The following is a 17,335-nucleotide window of genomic DNA, read 5'->3' on the forward strand; positions in this document are numbered from 1 at the left end:
TTCACTATATCCGCTCTCCCCGGACCCTGCATTCACTATATCCGGTCTTCCCGAACCCTGCATTCACTATATCCGGTCTCCCCGGACCCGGCATTCACTATATCTGCTCTCCCCGGACCCTGCATTCACTATATCCGGTCTCCCCGGACCCTGCATTCACTATATCCACTCTCCCCGGACCCTGCATTCACTATATCCGGTCTCCCCGGACCCTGCATTCACTATATCCACTCTCCCCGGACCCTGCATTCACTATATCCGGTCTCCCCGGACCCTGCATTCACTATATCCGGTCTCCCCGGACCCTGCATTCACTATATCTGGTCTCCCCGGACCCTGCATTCACTATATCTGGTCTCCCTGGACCCTGCATTCACTATATCCGGTCTACCACAGTACACAGAACATGGAAATGCAATTATTTTAGTAAATATAAACTGCTAAATACCTTTTCTCATCAGCAGTTAGAGCAGTCTTGTGACTTCTATCAGTGTCCAGCAGAGCACTGGTTAAAGCTTGTAGGAGTTTTCATTCACCGCTGATTGTCCTATGAGGCTGCAGGACCCCTAAACCTCTGTCTGGACAGTAATGATTGGCCCTGTGCTGATGCACACTCCCAAGTAAAAAAAAAAAACGTCTCTAGCAGTATACACCAAACTGAGCATGTGCAGCTTGTCCCCAAGGCTCTGTTTTATCAGGAAATAGATTGGGGAAAGTAGAAGGGGAGGATCAGAGAAGACAGGATCAACAGGATCAGCCTTTTTACACAGTGCGGAGGATTAACCCCTTAGGTTTCCCAGTGAGTAGAACAAGCATACTTTACTGCATTTACACAGGTTATCCTCCTTTCAGTCTATTATGAATGCTGCTGCTAGACTCATACACCTTACCAACCGATCAGTGACTGCTGCCCATCTCTGCCAATCCCTTCATTGGCTTCCACTAACCCAACGTATAAAATTCAAAACACTAATCACAACATACAAAGCCATCCACAACACTGCCCCAGCTACATCGCCAACCTCATCTGCAGATATCGTCCAAATTGCCCACTCCGCTCCTCCCAAGACATCTTGCTCTTTAGCTCCCTTGTCACCTCCTCCCACGCTCACCTCCAAGACTTCTCCAGAGCCTCTCCCATCCTCTGGAATTCCCTACCACAGCATGTCCAGTCAGACCCCACCCTGTCTGCCTTTAGGCAATCTTTGAAAACTCTCTTCTTCAGGGAAGCATACCCCACCTCCACCTAAGAACTGTACTTGAATCACCTCCGCCAGATCATCCCCCGCAGCTATCACCTTTTGTATCACCTCCCCCTTCCTTTAGATTGTAAGCTCCATGCTTTCCTATCAGCAGCTGAACGGAGCGGCGGAGAGGTACAAGGAAAGTCAGTATGGAGTATGCTGCTGGGGAGAAGTGCATTAAAGGGAACTTGTTGTTGCTTTGCCCTGCATAGTCTGAGCACAGACATCCATGAAGGAAGTGGGCGGTAAAATAAGTACGCGGGAGAGTCAGTCTTCCTATAACCACCTAAAACTACAAGATCCGTTTAGGTGGGCTGACCCCCAGAAGTGTCTCCTAAGTCTCGGGGACGGCGCTCTCTTTCCCGGCGTAGTGTGTGGCACTTATACCGTGGAGGTAATCATGGCTGCATTTGTAATGACCTCCACCTACTTATCACAGCAGAGACTCCGGAGAGGGAAGCAGCATGAGTTACATGAACATTGCTGAAATCTTCAGCTCCCTCTGTGCGGCCGGGTCGTTCTAATATTAAATCGCATCCGTCCCACTGAGGCCATTCTGATTGACTTCACATTCTTTCTCCACTGATATTTTAATGCGAGTGGCTGGAACCGGCAGAAATGATGTTATAGGACAGAGGACGATGGCTGGGGGACCTCACGGCGGGAATATCACATTTGTGTATTTATAAAGGACATCAAATACAATCTATCAATGACGAGGGTTACATTAGATCCAAACCCAACCTCTAAAACCTGATAACCCCTCCCCTCCCCCTCCTGGCAGCCCTTTAGCTGGGTCTTAACACCGGGAGGTGATCACTAATCATGTGATCACGGTGATTGGCTACCACTGTGGTCACATGATAGGGATCCCATCCCTCCATCCCCTGAACATAAACAGAGATTGGGAGTTGTTTGTGACAACTGAGAGTTGCTGGGCTGGGAGTGAGCCGGCTCTCCGACCCCTTCGCTGTCACAATACAATACGGCAGCAGGGAGGATTCCCCAATCCATCTCCAATGTGTGGATGGGGGAAGCCCTTTTTTTTTTTTTTAATAAAATAAAATAAAAAAAATAAGATTAATGTATGGCCAGCTTAACAGGGAAGTTTTTGGTTCAGACTTTCAAACAGGTGGCGGGAAGCCCTACTGATAGCAACAGGAGGCAGACATGCCTGCAGGTATTTGTGTCCATGTGCATGTACCTGCTCATGTAGCGCTTACCTGTGCATGATTAGCCCTGGACACTAGGGATGCACCGACATCGGTGAGTACTGATACTTTCAGTCAAGTACTTGCCGATAATGAGCACCAATACTTTGCGGTGCAACAAAAAATGTATGGACGAAAATCGCACCGCAAAGAACAGCATGCGATTTGAACAGGAATGCTGTACAATGCAAATCACATGCAGTTTCTCCACTGCTCCTATGTGAACCCAGGCTTGTCATAGCCCGATTTCACACAGGAGTGATGCGAGAAACCTCACCCCATCACGGTGCTGGCCAATCAAAAGCCATCTAGTCCGTACTGTCATCCCTGCAAGGAGAGAAAGCTGCAGGGATTTCCTGCACTGCTCCTGTGTGAACTCGGGCTATGACAGGTCTGGGTTCACACAGAAGCAGAGGGAAACTGCATGCGATTAGAACAGGAATCACACTGCATTCCTGTTCAAGTCAAATGCTACTCTTTGCAGTACAATTTACGTCCATACATTTTGTATTAATACAAATCGCACCGCAAAGTATCGGATTCAGCTATCTGGAGCATTTTCAGTATGAGCACTGGTGTATCCCTACTACTGGACTTTTTTAGTTTTAGCTATAGACACCCTTTCATGTAATAAAAAAGAGAAATATATAAAAAGCTGAGTTACAAAGCCATAAAAGTCACATCAAGCTTTCTTTATAGTAAAAGCTACAATAATTCGTAAAAACGTTTATTTGCTTTATGTTTGCCTGTTAAGTATTCCATTGACAGCATTTTGTTTTATCTATTCAATAAGTGCAAAAATATACCTGTTGGTCCCGCCAGAAATCCAGTGCTGTGCTGCACACTTTGCAGTGTTATCTCAAGCAATATTATCAGCCTTGGTCAGTTCATTTCTGTCAACTACAGAACTTCTCCCCTTATGTTATGGACATGAAAATCTGGGGGAGGTGTCCTGTAGTCTAAATCAGAAGCAAGCAGCCTAGGTTGACAACCCTGTTTCTCCACAGGTAATATACAGTATGTGAGAGTTCTCATCCTAGGACAGAAAGTGTACTATTCGCAGGTGAAAAAAAAAAGAAAACTAATGCAGCTACCACATCTAAGGACTGGTTTACTGCAATACATTACTTTTTTGTTCTTGGGTTTAGATACAATTAAAGGATCTCGGCCTTAGAGACTCTGCTCTCTCCTGGCTCTCATCCTACCTGTCACAACGCTCTTTCAGCGTTACCTATATTGCTACCACCTCCCCCTCACTCCCCCTCTCTGTTGGGGTCCCTCAAGGCTGTGTCCTTGGGCCCTTTCTCTTCTCCATCTACACCTCCTCCCTTGGCCAACTCATACACTCTCACGGCTTCAACTACCACCTCTATGCCGACGACACACAAATCTATCTCTCAACCCCCCACCTCACCCCCTCGGTCTCTGCCCGAATCACACACCTGCTGAGCGACATATCAGACTGGATGTCGCTCCACTTCCTTAAACTGAACCTCTCCAAAACCGAGTTTCTTGTCTTCCCCCCAGCCCGGACACCCCCCCCCCCCCATTGACTTATCCATCATGTCCAACAACGCCACCATCAAACCCGCCCCGCAGGCCAGAGTACTTGGTGTCATTCTGGACTCCAACCTATCCTTCCAGCCCCAAGTCCAATCTTTAACAAACTCGTGCAGACTCCACCTCCGCAACATCGCCAAAATCCGCACGTTCCTAACCCCAGAAACCACTAAACAGCTCATCCACTCCCTCATCATATCACGACTCGACTACTGCAACTCCCTCCTCACTGGCCTGCCTCACAACAGGCTATCCCCGCTTCAGTCCATCCTGAATACGGCAGCCAGACTCATTCACCTTACCAACCGCTCCGTTTCCGCCACCCCCCTCTGCCAATCCCTCCACTGGCTTCCGATTGCGCAACGGATCAAATTCAAAATCCTAACACTGATGTACAAAGCTGTCCACCACACTGCCCCGAACTACATCACTGACCTAATATCCAAGTACCGCCCAGCTCGCACACTCCACTCCTCACAAGACCTCCTTCTCTCTAGTTCCCTGGTCTCCTCCTCCTATGCCCGCCTCCAGGACTTCTCCAGGGTGTCACCCATCCTCTGGAACTCCCTGCCCCAACCCATCAGGCTATCACCTACTCTCCTCTCCTTTAGGCGAACCCTGAAAACCCATCTCTTCAGGGAAGCCTACCCCACCCCCTGCTAACTTGCCAACCTCCTCCACTCTTCCTACCACTCCATCCCCCACAGCTATCTCCTCCTGTGCCACCATCCCCCCCTCCTAGATTGTAAGCTCAAAAGAGCAGGGCCCTCGATCCCCTCATGTTTTGCATTGTATTGGTATTGTTCTGTCACATGTTCTTTCCCCCTTTGTAATGTACAGCGCTGAGCGAACTATTGGCGCTTTATAAATACTGTATAATAATAATAATAATAATAATCTCATGAGTAGAAGGTCTTTTGCACACAGGCATCTGAGCTCATGCATTAAAATTAAATTATGGCATATTTCCCCCACCTGAAAAGCCCAAATGCCGCATACAGCAACCAATGACATGAATGGTCATGTGCTGCTGTACTCAGGTGTATGTCGTGGTTTGTAAAAACACGAGCAAAGAGTACAGGTACAATGAAGAAAATAATTTGTTAGACATGCATTTCTTTTGAAATTTTTGTTGCTATTCTGTCTCTCAGTGTTACAATACACCGAATATTCGATTTTTAGACTGATCATTTCTTTGTGAGCGGGCAAACATTCAAAACCCTCCCTCCTAGATTGTAAGCTCCAAGGAGCAGGGCCCTCCTATCCCTCTTGTATTGAACTGTATTGTTACTGTATTGTCTCCCTTTATATTGTAGAGCGCTGAGCAAACCGTTGGCGCTATATAAATCCTGTATAATAATAATAAAATCAGCAGGAGGTCAAATACTTATTTCCTTCACTATATATGCAAACAATAGAAAAGTTTACATTTTTAGCTTACACCCATGTGCTGTACTCATGTTTATAACAGCACCAGCGTATACCTGAATACAGGCGCACATAGCCATTCATGTGCATGGGCGGCTGTGCGTAGTACCAGGCAGGGGAATACGCTGGGATTACATTGCACAGGCTCAGGCTGTTTGCATAAGCCCCAAAGATTGCTTTTTTTTCTATTCCTGGAGTTCCTCCTTTTCTACCCCTAGGTCATATTCCTGTAAAAGTACAAGGACCCCGTTCTGGTCGCGGCACCCGCTCTGTACATAGACGTCCTCCTCTATTTACCATCAGGCCGCTTGTTGCACACAACTGTGAAAAAAAGAGGACTTGACATCGGGCTGAGAGGCAGCTGTGTCCCAGATGTTGTGAGCGCAGAACGCTGACCTTTCTGTCAGTCAACAGAACCGGCATTGTGAGCCTGCCCAGCACTTAGGAAGTCTAGAAGGCCACAAATAGCTCCAGTGTCTGAATGCTGCAATGCACTTGCAGCGGCTTTAACCCAACACACACCAAAACAGATTATATACACACTATATTGTCAAAAGTATTAGTCGGCCTTCCTTTACACGCACATGACCTTTAATGGCATTTTAGTCCGTAGGGTTCAATACTGAGTTGGCCCCGCCCTTTGCAGCTATAACAGCTTCAACTCTTCTGGGAAGGCCGTCCACAAGGATTAGGAGGGTGTCTATGGGAAGGTTTGACCATTCTTCCAGAAGCACATTTGTGAGGTCAGGCACTGATGTCGGACGAGAAGGCCTGGATCACAGTCTCCGTTCTAATTCATGCCAAAGGTGTTCTATCGGGTTGAGGTCAGGACTCTGTGCAGGCCAGTCACGTTCCTCCACCCCAAACTCACTCATTCATGTCTTTATGGACCTTGCTTTGTGCACTGGTGTGCAGTCATGTTGGAACAGGAAAGGGCCATCCCCAAACTGTTCCCACAAAGTTGGGAGCATGAACTTGGCCAAAATGTCTTGGTATGCTGACACCTTAAGTGTTCCCTTCACTGGAAGTGGGGGGCCAAGCCCAACCCCTGAAAAACAACCCCACACCATAATCTCCCCTCCACCAAACTTTACACTTGGCACAATGCAGTCAGGCAAGTACCGTTTTCTTGGCAACCGCCAAACCCAGACACGTCAATCAGATTGCCAGACAGAGAAGCATGATTGGTCACTGCAGAGAACACGTCTCCACTGCTCTAGAGTTGACGCTTTGTATTGCACTTGGTGATGTAAGGCTTGGATGCAGCTGCTTGGCCATGAAAACCCATTCCATGAAGCTCTCTAGGCACTGCTGTTGTGCTAATCTGAAGGCCACACCAAGTTTGGAGGTCTTTAGCTATTGACTCTGCAGACAGTTGGCGACTTCTGCGCACTGTGCGCTGACCCCGCTCTGTCATGTGACATGGCCTACCACTTGGTGGCTGAGTTGATTTTGTTCCCAGTTGCATCCACTTTGTTATAATCCCACTAACAGCTGACCGTGGAATATTTAGTAACAAGGAAATGTCACAGATGGACTTATTGCACAGGTGACAACCTATCACAGTACAACGCTTGAATTCACTGAGCTCCTGAGAGCGACCCATTCTTTCACAAATGTTTGTAGAAGCAGTCTGCATGCCTAGGGGCTTGCTTTTATACACCTGTGACCATGGAGATGATTGGAACACCTGAATCCAATGATTGGAACACCTGAATCCAATGATTGGAAGGGGTGTCCCAAAACCTTTGGCAATATAGTGTATGTTTTGTCAAAATCTAAAACTATGGAGGCTTTAAAACACCTAAGCAGGAGGAAAGGAATCAAGATTGATAATACCTGACTCACCTACTTCAAAGTACATCATTCTCATACATTAGGATAAATAAAGTGATGTCATAAGCTCCACCTCACCCTATCGGAGAAGTCTATGCACTCATTCAGAAAATGCGAAGTGCCCTCTGATTGGTGCCCATGCCAAGCAAGCTGTGTTCACTAAGCAGGACACAGCTTGGCACAAGACCCATAAACTAATGGAGATCACTGTAGTAGCAGTGCCTACTAAAGTAGATTTCCAGATTCCACGGGAATCGGCTAGGTATGACCCATGTGTACTTACACTGGTCCAAGCTGGACTATGCAAACTATGAACATAGCATGAACTATGCAAAAATAGCTACACCTGGTATTTAGATTAAAAGGCAGAATTCAACTTTTTAAAAAAAAATATACCCATGTTGAAAAATGAAAAAGTATGTATTTATCAACTTTTTACAATGTAGTCTGCATCACAACATCATAAACACGATCAGTGCATTGGGGGTGCAATGCACAGGCTCCTGCAGACTATTCCCTCAGTCCCAGGTCCATACAGAGGTATGGACCTTTGGTTATGGGATGAAGGAAGCAATAAATGGACTTCTTTTGATGTGACATCACTGCACTCGTGTTCCACTGAGATCTAGGAGTCCCTTTGGCACAGTGGTAGATGGGACTTGAAGTCTTCTAATCACAGATCACGTTTGGTCATGTGCAGAGCCATGCTGAATTAAAAAAAATACAGCATGCTGTGGAGGAGAAGAACTCCATGATTCAGGTAAGGAGTGGGGGCTCCATTAATATGGGTGTCCCATAAAACACAGTCACAAAGGTGGAGTAGGCCTTTAAAGCTATGGAGTGTGCTTCAAGCACAAAACACAGGTGAGCATATATGAAGCAGGACAAAAAGGCCCGCTTTGGAGATGCGGCATATACTGTATGTGTGACACTGGCGAAAAGGGGAAAATTTCAAGTTTTGTAAAGACCGTCTCATTACTGACACTGATTATCTTCAGTGACACTGCTCATGTCTATCAGTAAACCCCCAAAGGCACAGGAGTCTCAGGGAAAAGTCTGACTATAAAAGAAGCAGTCAGAACGTCACACTTAAAAGTGATAATAAAGGCAAGGCAATTATAATAAAAAAAAAAAAAGTTAGACTTACCTGCTCTGTGTAATGGTTTTGCACAGAGCAGCCCCGATCCTCTTCTTCTCAGGTCCCCCACCAGCTCTCCTAGCCCCTCCCTCATGCCCCTACAGCAAGCAGATTGCTATGGGGGCACCTAAGTAGGCTCGCTCCCAAGCCACTGCTCTGTGTGACCATTCACACAAAGAGCCATTGCTCAGCCCGGCCCCCTCTCCTCATTGGCTCACTGGCTGAAGGAGGGAGAATCTCTGAAAACCCAAGCAAAAAAGTAGCAGAGGGGGTGTACATATGCCAAAGCACTGTGGTGTAGTAAAAATTATGCCCACTGTTGCATTCAGTGGGCAGTATCGCCCACCAAATGCAACCCATTCAACTGAATGTATGGTTGCGAAACACTGGTGTGGGGTTTAAGGGATTAAAGTGATATTAAAGGCTTACATTTAATAAAAAAAACAAACAAACAAAACACACACATCATACTTACCTGCTGTATGCAGTGGTTTTGCACAGAGCAGCCTGGATCCTCCTCTTTTCAGGTCCCCCGCCGGTGCTTCTGGTCCCTCCCGCCTGTCGGGTGTCCCCACAGCAAGCAGTCTGCTATGAGGGCACCCGTTGCTCCATGTGTCCTCCCGGCCATTTAAGGGGTTTGTGACATCGAGAGGCGGGGCGGGTTTAGGGTCATGTGTCCGCCGTGATTGGCTGTTACAGAGGTCACATGATCAGAAATCTCCCGATCGCAAGTAGGGATTGGAGACCTTTCCATGATGTGCCAGTAAATGTGCCAGGAGTGTGCTCTCGCCACATTTGTTTACATTGGGTAGGCAAATATGCGGCCTCTAGGCCCAGCCGTCGAGAGGCTGCATATTTGCGTACTGTCAGCACCAAGGAGTTAAGAATTATTGGCACCCGGGTGTGTCTGCAGATGGCAGGGCAGCACAGGAACATGCATTTCAGCCCCGTAATTGGTGTGAAGCAGCCCGAAAAGTCAAGAGTCCAAAGTCATATTTTTGTCAATGGTCAATAGAATGCCAGCGTGTTTCAGGGGTTCAGATACTCCTTTGTCAGGGCTTGAGAGTTTATCTCAAATATACAGTAGCTGTATAGTAATATTAGTAATACAGTGAAAGAAATAAGTATTTGATCCCCTGCTGATTTTGAATGTTTGCCCACTCACAAAGAAATGATCAGTCTAAAAATCGAATGGTAGGTGTATTGTAACACTGAGAGACATGCATTTCTTTTGAATTTTGTGTTGCTATTCTGTAACAAATTATGCACTGATTTGCATGTTCATGAGGGAAATAAGTATTTGATCCCCTATCATTCAGCAGGATTTCTGGCTACCAGGTGTCTTTCATACAGGAAACAAGCTGAGATTAGAATTAGTCTCTTAAAGGGAGTGCTGTTAATCTCATTTTGTTACCTGTATAAAAGACACCTGTCCACAGCAGCAATCAAACAATCAGATTCCAAACTCTCCACCATGGCAAAGACCAAAGAGCTGTCCAAGGATGTCAGGGACAAGATTGTAGACCTACACAAGGCTGGACTGGGCTACAAAACTATCGCCAAGCAGCTTGGTGAGAAGGTGACAACAGTTGGTGCAATCATTCACAAATAGAAGAAACACAAAGCAGCTGTCAGCCTCCCTAGGTCTGGTGCACCATGCAAGATCTCACCTCGTGGAGTGTCAATGATCATGAGAACAGTGAGGAATCATCACAGAACTACACATGAGCATCTTGTCAATGATCTCCAGGCAGCTGGGACCACAGTCACCAAGAAAACAATTGGTAACACACTACGCCGACAAGGACTGAAATCCTGCAGTACCCGCAAGGTCCCTCTGCTCAAGAAAGCACATATCCAGGCCTGTCTGAAGTTTGCCACTGAAAATCTGAATGATGCAGAGGAGGACTGGTTGAAAGTGCCGTCAAATCTTGGGTGAGAACCTTCTTCCCTCAGCCAGGGCATTGAAAATGGGTCGTGGATGGGTGTTCCAGCATGACAATGACCCAAAACACACGGCCAACGCAACAAAGGAGTGGCTCAAGAAGAAGCACATTACGGTCCTGGAGTGGCCTAGTCAGTCTCCAGACCTTAATCCGATTGAAAGGAGCTGAAAGTTCAAGTTGGGAAACGTCAGCCACCAAACCTTAATGACTTGGAGAGGATCTGCCAAGAGGACTGGGCCAAAATCCCTCCTGAGATGTGTGCAAACCTGGTGGCCAACTACAGGAAACGTCTGACCTCTGTGATTGCCAACAAGGGATTTGCCACCAAGTACTAAGCCATGTTTTGTGAAGGGGATCAAATACTTATTTCCCTCATGAACATGCAAATCAGTGCATCATTTGTTAGACATGCATTTCTTTTGAATTTTTTGCTGCTATTCTGTCTCTCAGTGTTGCAATAAACCTACCATTCGATTTTTAGACTGATCATTGCATTGTGAGGGGCAAACATTCAAAATCAGCAGTGGATCAAATACTTATTTCCTTCACTGTATGTATGTACAATGTGATTCTGCAGTTTAGCATTGTGGAGGCTAATGGGGGTTCTAATCCTTCCACACTCCATCCTAAACTGATTAAAAAAAAAAAAGTTTTGCTCTTAAGATTTTAAAGCTCTGATGAAAACAGCAGCTCCTTGTTTATATTTCCCCAGTAAGTAATGAGCATAATTCTGAGATTAGCATACTGATAAACATTACCTGACCCACTTTCTTGTTGTCTGTTAAAGCAACCAGCCTGTCCTGGAAATGCTAATTATCACCTTCCAGTGTCCTCTGTCTGAAGTGATGTACTATGTACAATCTCCGACATCTCCTGATCTCCACTACTGCTCTGCCTATTTCACATATTCTTCATGTTAATTAAAGCTGAACTCTGGGCACAAAAACTCTGATGAGATGGAGGACACTAGTGTCTGGTCCTCCAGGCCGGAAATCAAAGGTAAAGAGCTTGTGAGCGCTGACATACTGTATAAGAAGACAAGGAGAGTGTTGTGAATTGGACCATACAGTATATTATCAATATTTATACACGTGTCTAACACACTTTTGCTCGGAGTGGAGCTTTAACCCTTAACAGGGCCGTTTTTGCCTGTTTTTGCTCATATATTTTAAAAAAATCATTTTAGGTCTGAAGATTAGTTAAACCTCCCAAACATTATACATTTTCTGAAAGCAAACACCCTGGAGAATAACATTATGCTAGGTACAATTTTTTATGTCACAACATATATGCACAGCGGTTTATCAGGCGCAAACCTTCAGTAAAAAATTATACCAAAGTTCATTTTAGGGCACCTAAGCACCTTCATTTATTTATTTTACTGCAATTAAAAGACCGTACCTGTTCTCTGGGTCAGGGACTGTCAGGCTTCTTGTAACAAAGCACATTTTGAGTGGGATGGTCTTTCTGTCTCCATGTACAGGCGATGATACGGGTGACGGTGGACAGGTGGATGAATTTCCCAATCGTGGCGATTCCGGCGGAGGTGTTTCCCAGCCAATTTCTGATACAGGAGATCCTTTCTTCACATAAGGCGTGGCCTCCCGCATGTATTTTACTGCAAAAAAATATTGAACAGAACATCACCATCTGTATTCACCAACAAACATTACTCACTTCCAGGTTGTTACTCTCTACTAATGATCTAGCACTGACATTTTAAGGGGGATTTAGGCCCATGTCACACCAGCGATCTTGCTGGTAGCAAAAAAAATGGCAGTGGTAGGATCACTAAGCAGGACTCAGCAGAGCAGGGAAACACGTGGCTTGCAGGTGGCTCCCTAGTTAGATGTGTGAAGTCACAACAAAAATCCAACATGTTTCAGGGATTTAATACCCTTTCATCAGGGCTTAGACGCCAATAGTAAATAGGGAGAATACTGAAAAACTAATGATAAAATAAATGATAGGATTTAGGTCACCAGTCAGGAAGGCTGCCTGACCATTAGCCCCTTCCAACCCTGATGAAGGGGGATCATCAATCCCCTGAAAGGTGTTGGATTTTTCTTGTTACGTCTTGTCGTGCAAAATACAGATTTACTGGACTTGCACTACATCTGTGGTGCTCTCATTCACTCCATACTTCTGAATTCATCCAAATGGAGTGGGAGCAGGGGCGGACTGACCATTTGGAAACTTGGGCACTTGCGAGGGCCCGGGGTCAGTAGGGGGCCCCGTGAGATGCCCCTGGTACCTTTTGCATAGGCTTGTTTGAGTTTGGGCAAGGACACAGGGGCCCCATGATCCCCTATTGCCCGGGGGCCCCATGAGTTGTCAGTCCGCCACTGAGTGGGAGTAACACAGACAAAACAGGTGGAAGTTTTCGTTGCATATTTTACTGATGCGGACACTCGTGAGTGTATCACTCCTGTGGCATGGACCTTAGAGAGCATGCTCCATATCCCTCCCTGTAACACAGAAGCTTACATTCTAATGTCCCAACCACATATACACAAAAGCCAATTAATCTGCCAATATATATTTCACAGAAAACGACAGGGATAACATACAAACTCCATGCACAGTGTCCATGAAGGTAACTTGACCCATGATCCAAGGCTGCAAGGCAAGAGTAACTATAGAGAGTTTCTGGTTTGTATTTTCCACCTTTTTGGAAGGTGAGAAGATAAATGTATTGGTTGGATATGTCCGTAGTGCAGCATTGTTCTGCATAAAATGGGGAAAAGGTGAAGCCTTTGACAGGTTTTTACCGCTATCTGTATTCCTAGTAAAAAAAAAAAAGATTTTCCCTCGCTTCCTGTCAGGACAGGAAGTGATGGGAAATCCCTCCAGTGAGGAGGGTTAGGAGAGGCAAAGCTGACCATACACTGTAACATTTTTCTTGTTTAGATCCACTGATGGGAGGAATCTCCCTGCCAGCCGAATGGATGCACCTGCTGCTCAGGCAACATCGTTCTGCTTGGGTCTCTTGAGTTTCAAATTAAAAAATGTCAGATGGGAGAAGGCCAAAAGGGCATTAGGAACTGGCCAAAAATTCAGCTTTACACCTTACCAATCTATATAAAAATAAAAAAAGGAATAATTGCCAAGAGTTAGGCTTTATGCCCATAGATTTTCAGTGATAGCCTCCTCATCCATGTTTTTTGCCTGAACTGGGTGGTAATCCAATGTGTACGGGAAGCTCAGGGAGGACTGCTCTAGGGGGACAAAGAGATCAGAAAGGTTAGAAGAACTTGTCCTACTGCTATTTTGTCACCTTAGATAAGTTAAGACTGTTTTTTTCCCCTATTTTCTCCTCCATTGCGAATCAGGAAGATTTGTGTCATACCAAAGCGGTCCCATTTTAGGCATTGCTGGATCAAGAATGCATACTTGTCCACTCTCTGATGCCTATGACCAGCTTTCAAATAAACCAAAGTTTTAAAAAATTCTAAGCCAACAAGACCTTGATAACTGCAAGTACCTGTGTAAGTCTTCAGATTGATCTTTGGATCTTAAGGCCGGACTATACATGAGCAAGTAAAGAATTGCCCAGCCAGGGGCGGACTGACAACTCATGGGGCCCCCGGGCAATAGGGGATCATGGTGCCCCTGTGTCCTTGCTCAAACTCAAAAAAGCCTATGAAAAAGGTACCAGGGGCATCTCATGGGGCCCCCTACTGACCCCAGGCCCTCGGGCAGTGCCCTAGTTTCCAAATGGTCAGTCCGACCCTGTGCCCAGCCCATCTGGGTGCTAAGCTATGGCCTCTTTTTTCAGCTATCAAATGTCTTCTAAAGGCAGTTTGGAATGAGCATCATTGTGCAGTAGATGATCTATCAATTGGCATACCTGCCCTCAATCTATCCATTATTATACATGTGCTTCTACTATGGAGGCTCTCAAAATTAATTTGAGTTAAGACTGCTGATAACACTGGGGTGCCATGAAGAGGCTCTGGAGCTTACACATGTATTTGCAAATGTGTGCAAACAAAACCCCTGTTTATAACCAAACTGTTAGACAATTGAGTTTGTTGCAGGGTCGCTGGTATGCTGCTGTTTGACTTTAAGATTAAGGGAATTCCTTGGAGACCCCCAGGTCACGAGAACTAGTGTTCCTTGTGGTAGATTTCTTCTCTATTACTTTTTTTGGGACAACCCAAAACTTGGGGTTTCTTTTACTTTCACTTTTGGTGATAATGGTAAACAGGACAAATAGAGAGAATCTCCCTAACATGGGACCAGACAGCAATAAAAACTGACAGATCTTCTAATCCTTCTCCATTTTATCCAAAACAAAAAAAAAAAAGTTTTGACTTTAGTTATACTTTAAGCTTTGGGTCAGGACAGGGCGAAACATGTTGGGGCCAACGCTTGGATTATTATTATTATACAGTATTTATAAAGCGCCAATAGTTCGCTCAGCGCTGTACATTACAAAGGGGGACAGAACATGTGACAGAACAATACCAATACAATGCAAAACATGAGGGGATTGAGGGCCCTGCTCTTTCGAGCTTACAATTGAGTTGAGGCTCCTTTTACCTGCTAACCACCTGGGCCAAGGTATGTGGGTGTCGAGTTATCTCTTCCTATTTCTATAGCATGCTTTGGGTCTGGACAAACCTTTCCCCAGCGTGCACCCTCACTAGTCAACAGCATCCAATTAATTGGACCTTGTTAGCCTGAGTGAGGACCGCTAAGCATGTATTGTGAGTCACATCACGGATGTTAACAAATTCATTCACCAATGGATTCCAACACTTCTCATGGACTTCCCTGGTGAGATCATCACCCATCATAAAAGGCTCTTCTTGCAGATCTTTCAGATACTTTACACGACACAGAATGAAGCAGCAGAAAACAGACTCTTCTGCTTTCGACGGCAGGGGGGAGAGTCATGAACGCTCTTCTGGAATCCTCAAGAATCATGATAAGGCAAGTGGTGATTAAAGACCCTGACAACCACCCAATGTGTAGAGTCACTTTTGGGTGGCCTCTGCCTTAAAAATCCGAGCTGTGCAAGCTGTGCCTGACTTCATTCAGAAAGTAGGTGGCCTAATACATTAGGTCTTGTTTTTTTCATGGAGCTCACTTCAAAGCTCTCTTTTCATCTGGTGTGTGCTATGAAACTTTCATTGAATAATAAGGAACTCTTGCAATATGATCAAAAGGAACAAGGAATTAGAGGAAAGGCTGTGAGAGACAAAAATGACACCAAGAGTATATTTGGAGAATGATTTATTTCATTCCTATCCTGGGTACAAATACATGACATTCTCCCAGGGTGTCAATACGAAATCACATCCCTAAATCACAAAATGCAAGATGGGGAAAACTGCAGTTCATTAAAAGAGAACGTCGTCTTTTTTTAAGCGTTGAATAGAATAGGAAAGCTTTTGTTTTTCAATGCTGTGTCCCAGGTGGGGAGATATATTCTCATTTTCCCTCCCGAGGACCACATAACATCAGAGATACTAAGGCTCAGTTCACACTGCTGCGATCCCTAAGTCGTGTGATTTTGCATTGCGATTTGATGCGGCTTTAATGTGACTTTCATGCAACTTTGATGTTTTGTGACTTTGACCAGTCATAACAATACAGAGTGTGACACATATTATTGAACTTACAAAAGCCTCTGAAGTCGCAGCCAAAGTCGCAAAGATAAGTAAAAGAACTGACTTTGTTGCGATTTTCACTCATTGCGCAAGGAAGACACAGAAAAGTACTACGGGAACTAATTTTTGTTGTCACTTCAACTTGAGCCTCAGTAATTAAGACAGCACCTATTGAAATGAAAGTCTTTGGACTTGTCATGCGACTTTCTGTGTCGCAGGTCACGTGTAGATATTTGCCAGCACACCATGGAGCTTCAAGTTGAGTCTAAACAATAGAGTGCAACGTTTCGGAGCCACGCAGGACCCCTTCATCAAGCATGTAATCTGTGAGCTGCAGCATCCATTACACAGGCCTGCGACTAAAAAGCTGTTTGATTACTTTCATCTAATTTCCATGTATTTTGGTGTGCTGAAAACAAATAAAATAATGAAAAAAACTCCTAAACGTCATGATTTGCCACAAAATGCAAAATTGTCTTCAAATTTATCACTTTTTTTAATTTTTGGTATTTTTTTTATATTAGGGGTTTTTAACCAAATTTAAAGTCCAAATTACTATCAATTAATTCACATAAGTGCATTTAAGATATAAAATGCCAAAAAAACCTTAAAGGGGTTGTCTGAGTTATGTAAAAAGAAATATAGCACTGTAAATCTGATGGTCAGCAAAATATACATAAGCTAAGCAAGTTTTAGGGAAAAAAAATTCTATTTCCTCATTTCCCTAGTTCTCCTCTGGCCCTTTGTTGTTATATGCAGGTAAACAATCTCTGCCCAACAAAGGGGATGAATACAAGTGCTGCTCTGAGTGACATGTCTGACTACTGGGATACTCAGCAGCATGCTGTATGTGTAATCCTCAGCCCTCAGTCTGTGCTTCTAATGGTAGAAGGGGTTCATCTTTCCTGAAGAATCCAGTGGGTGGGATACCAAATACCCTTGTTTTCTGTATCTATGGGACAGTCGAGACCGACAAAATCACTGGACCAAGAAGAGTTGACAGCCGAGAGTGCTAACAGTCAGAGAAAAAATGTCCTCCGAGAAACTTTGGTACCTTCCCATAAAGTTCTTCTACCACCTCTCCACATAAAATTGGGATTGATGAAGCAATTCATAAAATCACTTCCAAGAGATGGAGAATGCTTCAAATACTTGGTCACCAAGTTTCCAGGCCTGTCGGAGGCAAAATTGAAGGAAGTTGTGTTTGTCGGACCAGACATTAGAAGGCTTATAGTTGATCAAGAGTTTGTCAATACCATGACGGATCCTCAAAAAGAAGGGTGGATTGCATTTAAAGAAGTCGTACAGAAATTTGTAGGCAATAACAAAGATCCTCACTACAAAAAGATCATCG

At 44.9% G+C, this 17,335-nt stretch overlaps 1 protein-coding gene across 1 annotated transcript in view; it reads right to left on the reverse strand.

Annotated features, from left to right (window-relative positions):
• The window catches only part of SNTB1 (syntrophin beta 1), a 232,644-nt gene that overhangs the window by 117,205 nt on the left and 98,104 nt on the right, over positions 1 to 17,335 (reverse strand). Inside the window, exon 2 of the mRNA XM_089677546.1 lies at positions 11,765 to 11,981. Coding sequence (XP_089533672.1) covers positions 11,765 to 11,981 — 217 coding nt within the window. The remainder of the gene's footprint in view (positions 1 to 11,764; positions 11,982 to 17,335) is intronic.

Source organism: Staurois parvus, unplaced genomic scaffold (assembly GCF_062004578.1).
Source record: "Staurois parvus isolate SC_StPar_1 unplaced genomic scaffold, SC_StPar_1.0 ptg000187l, whole genome shotgun sequence".
Lineage (NCBI taxonomy): Eukaryota > Metazoa > Chordata > Amphibia > Anura > Ranidae > Staurois > Staurois parvus.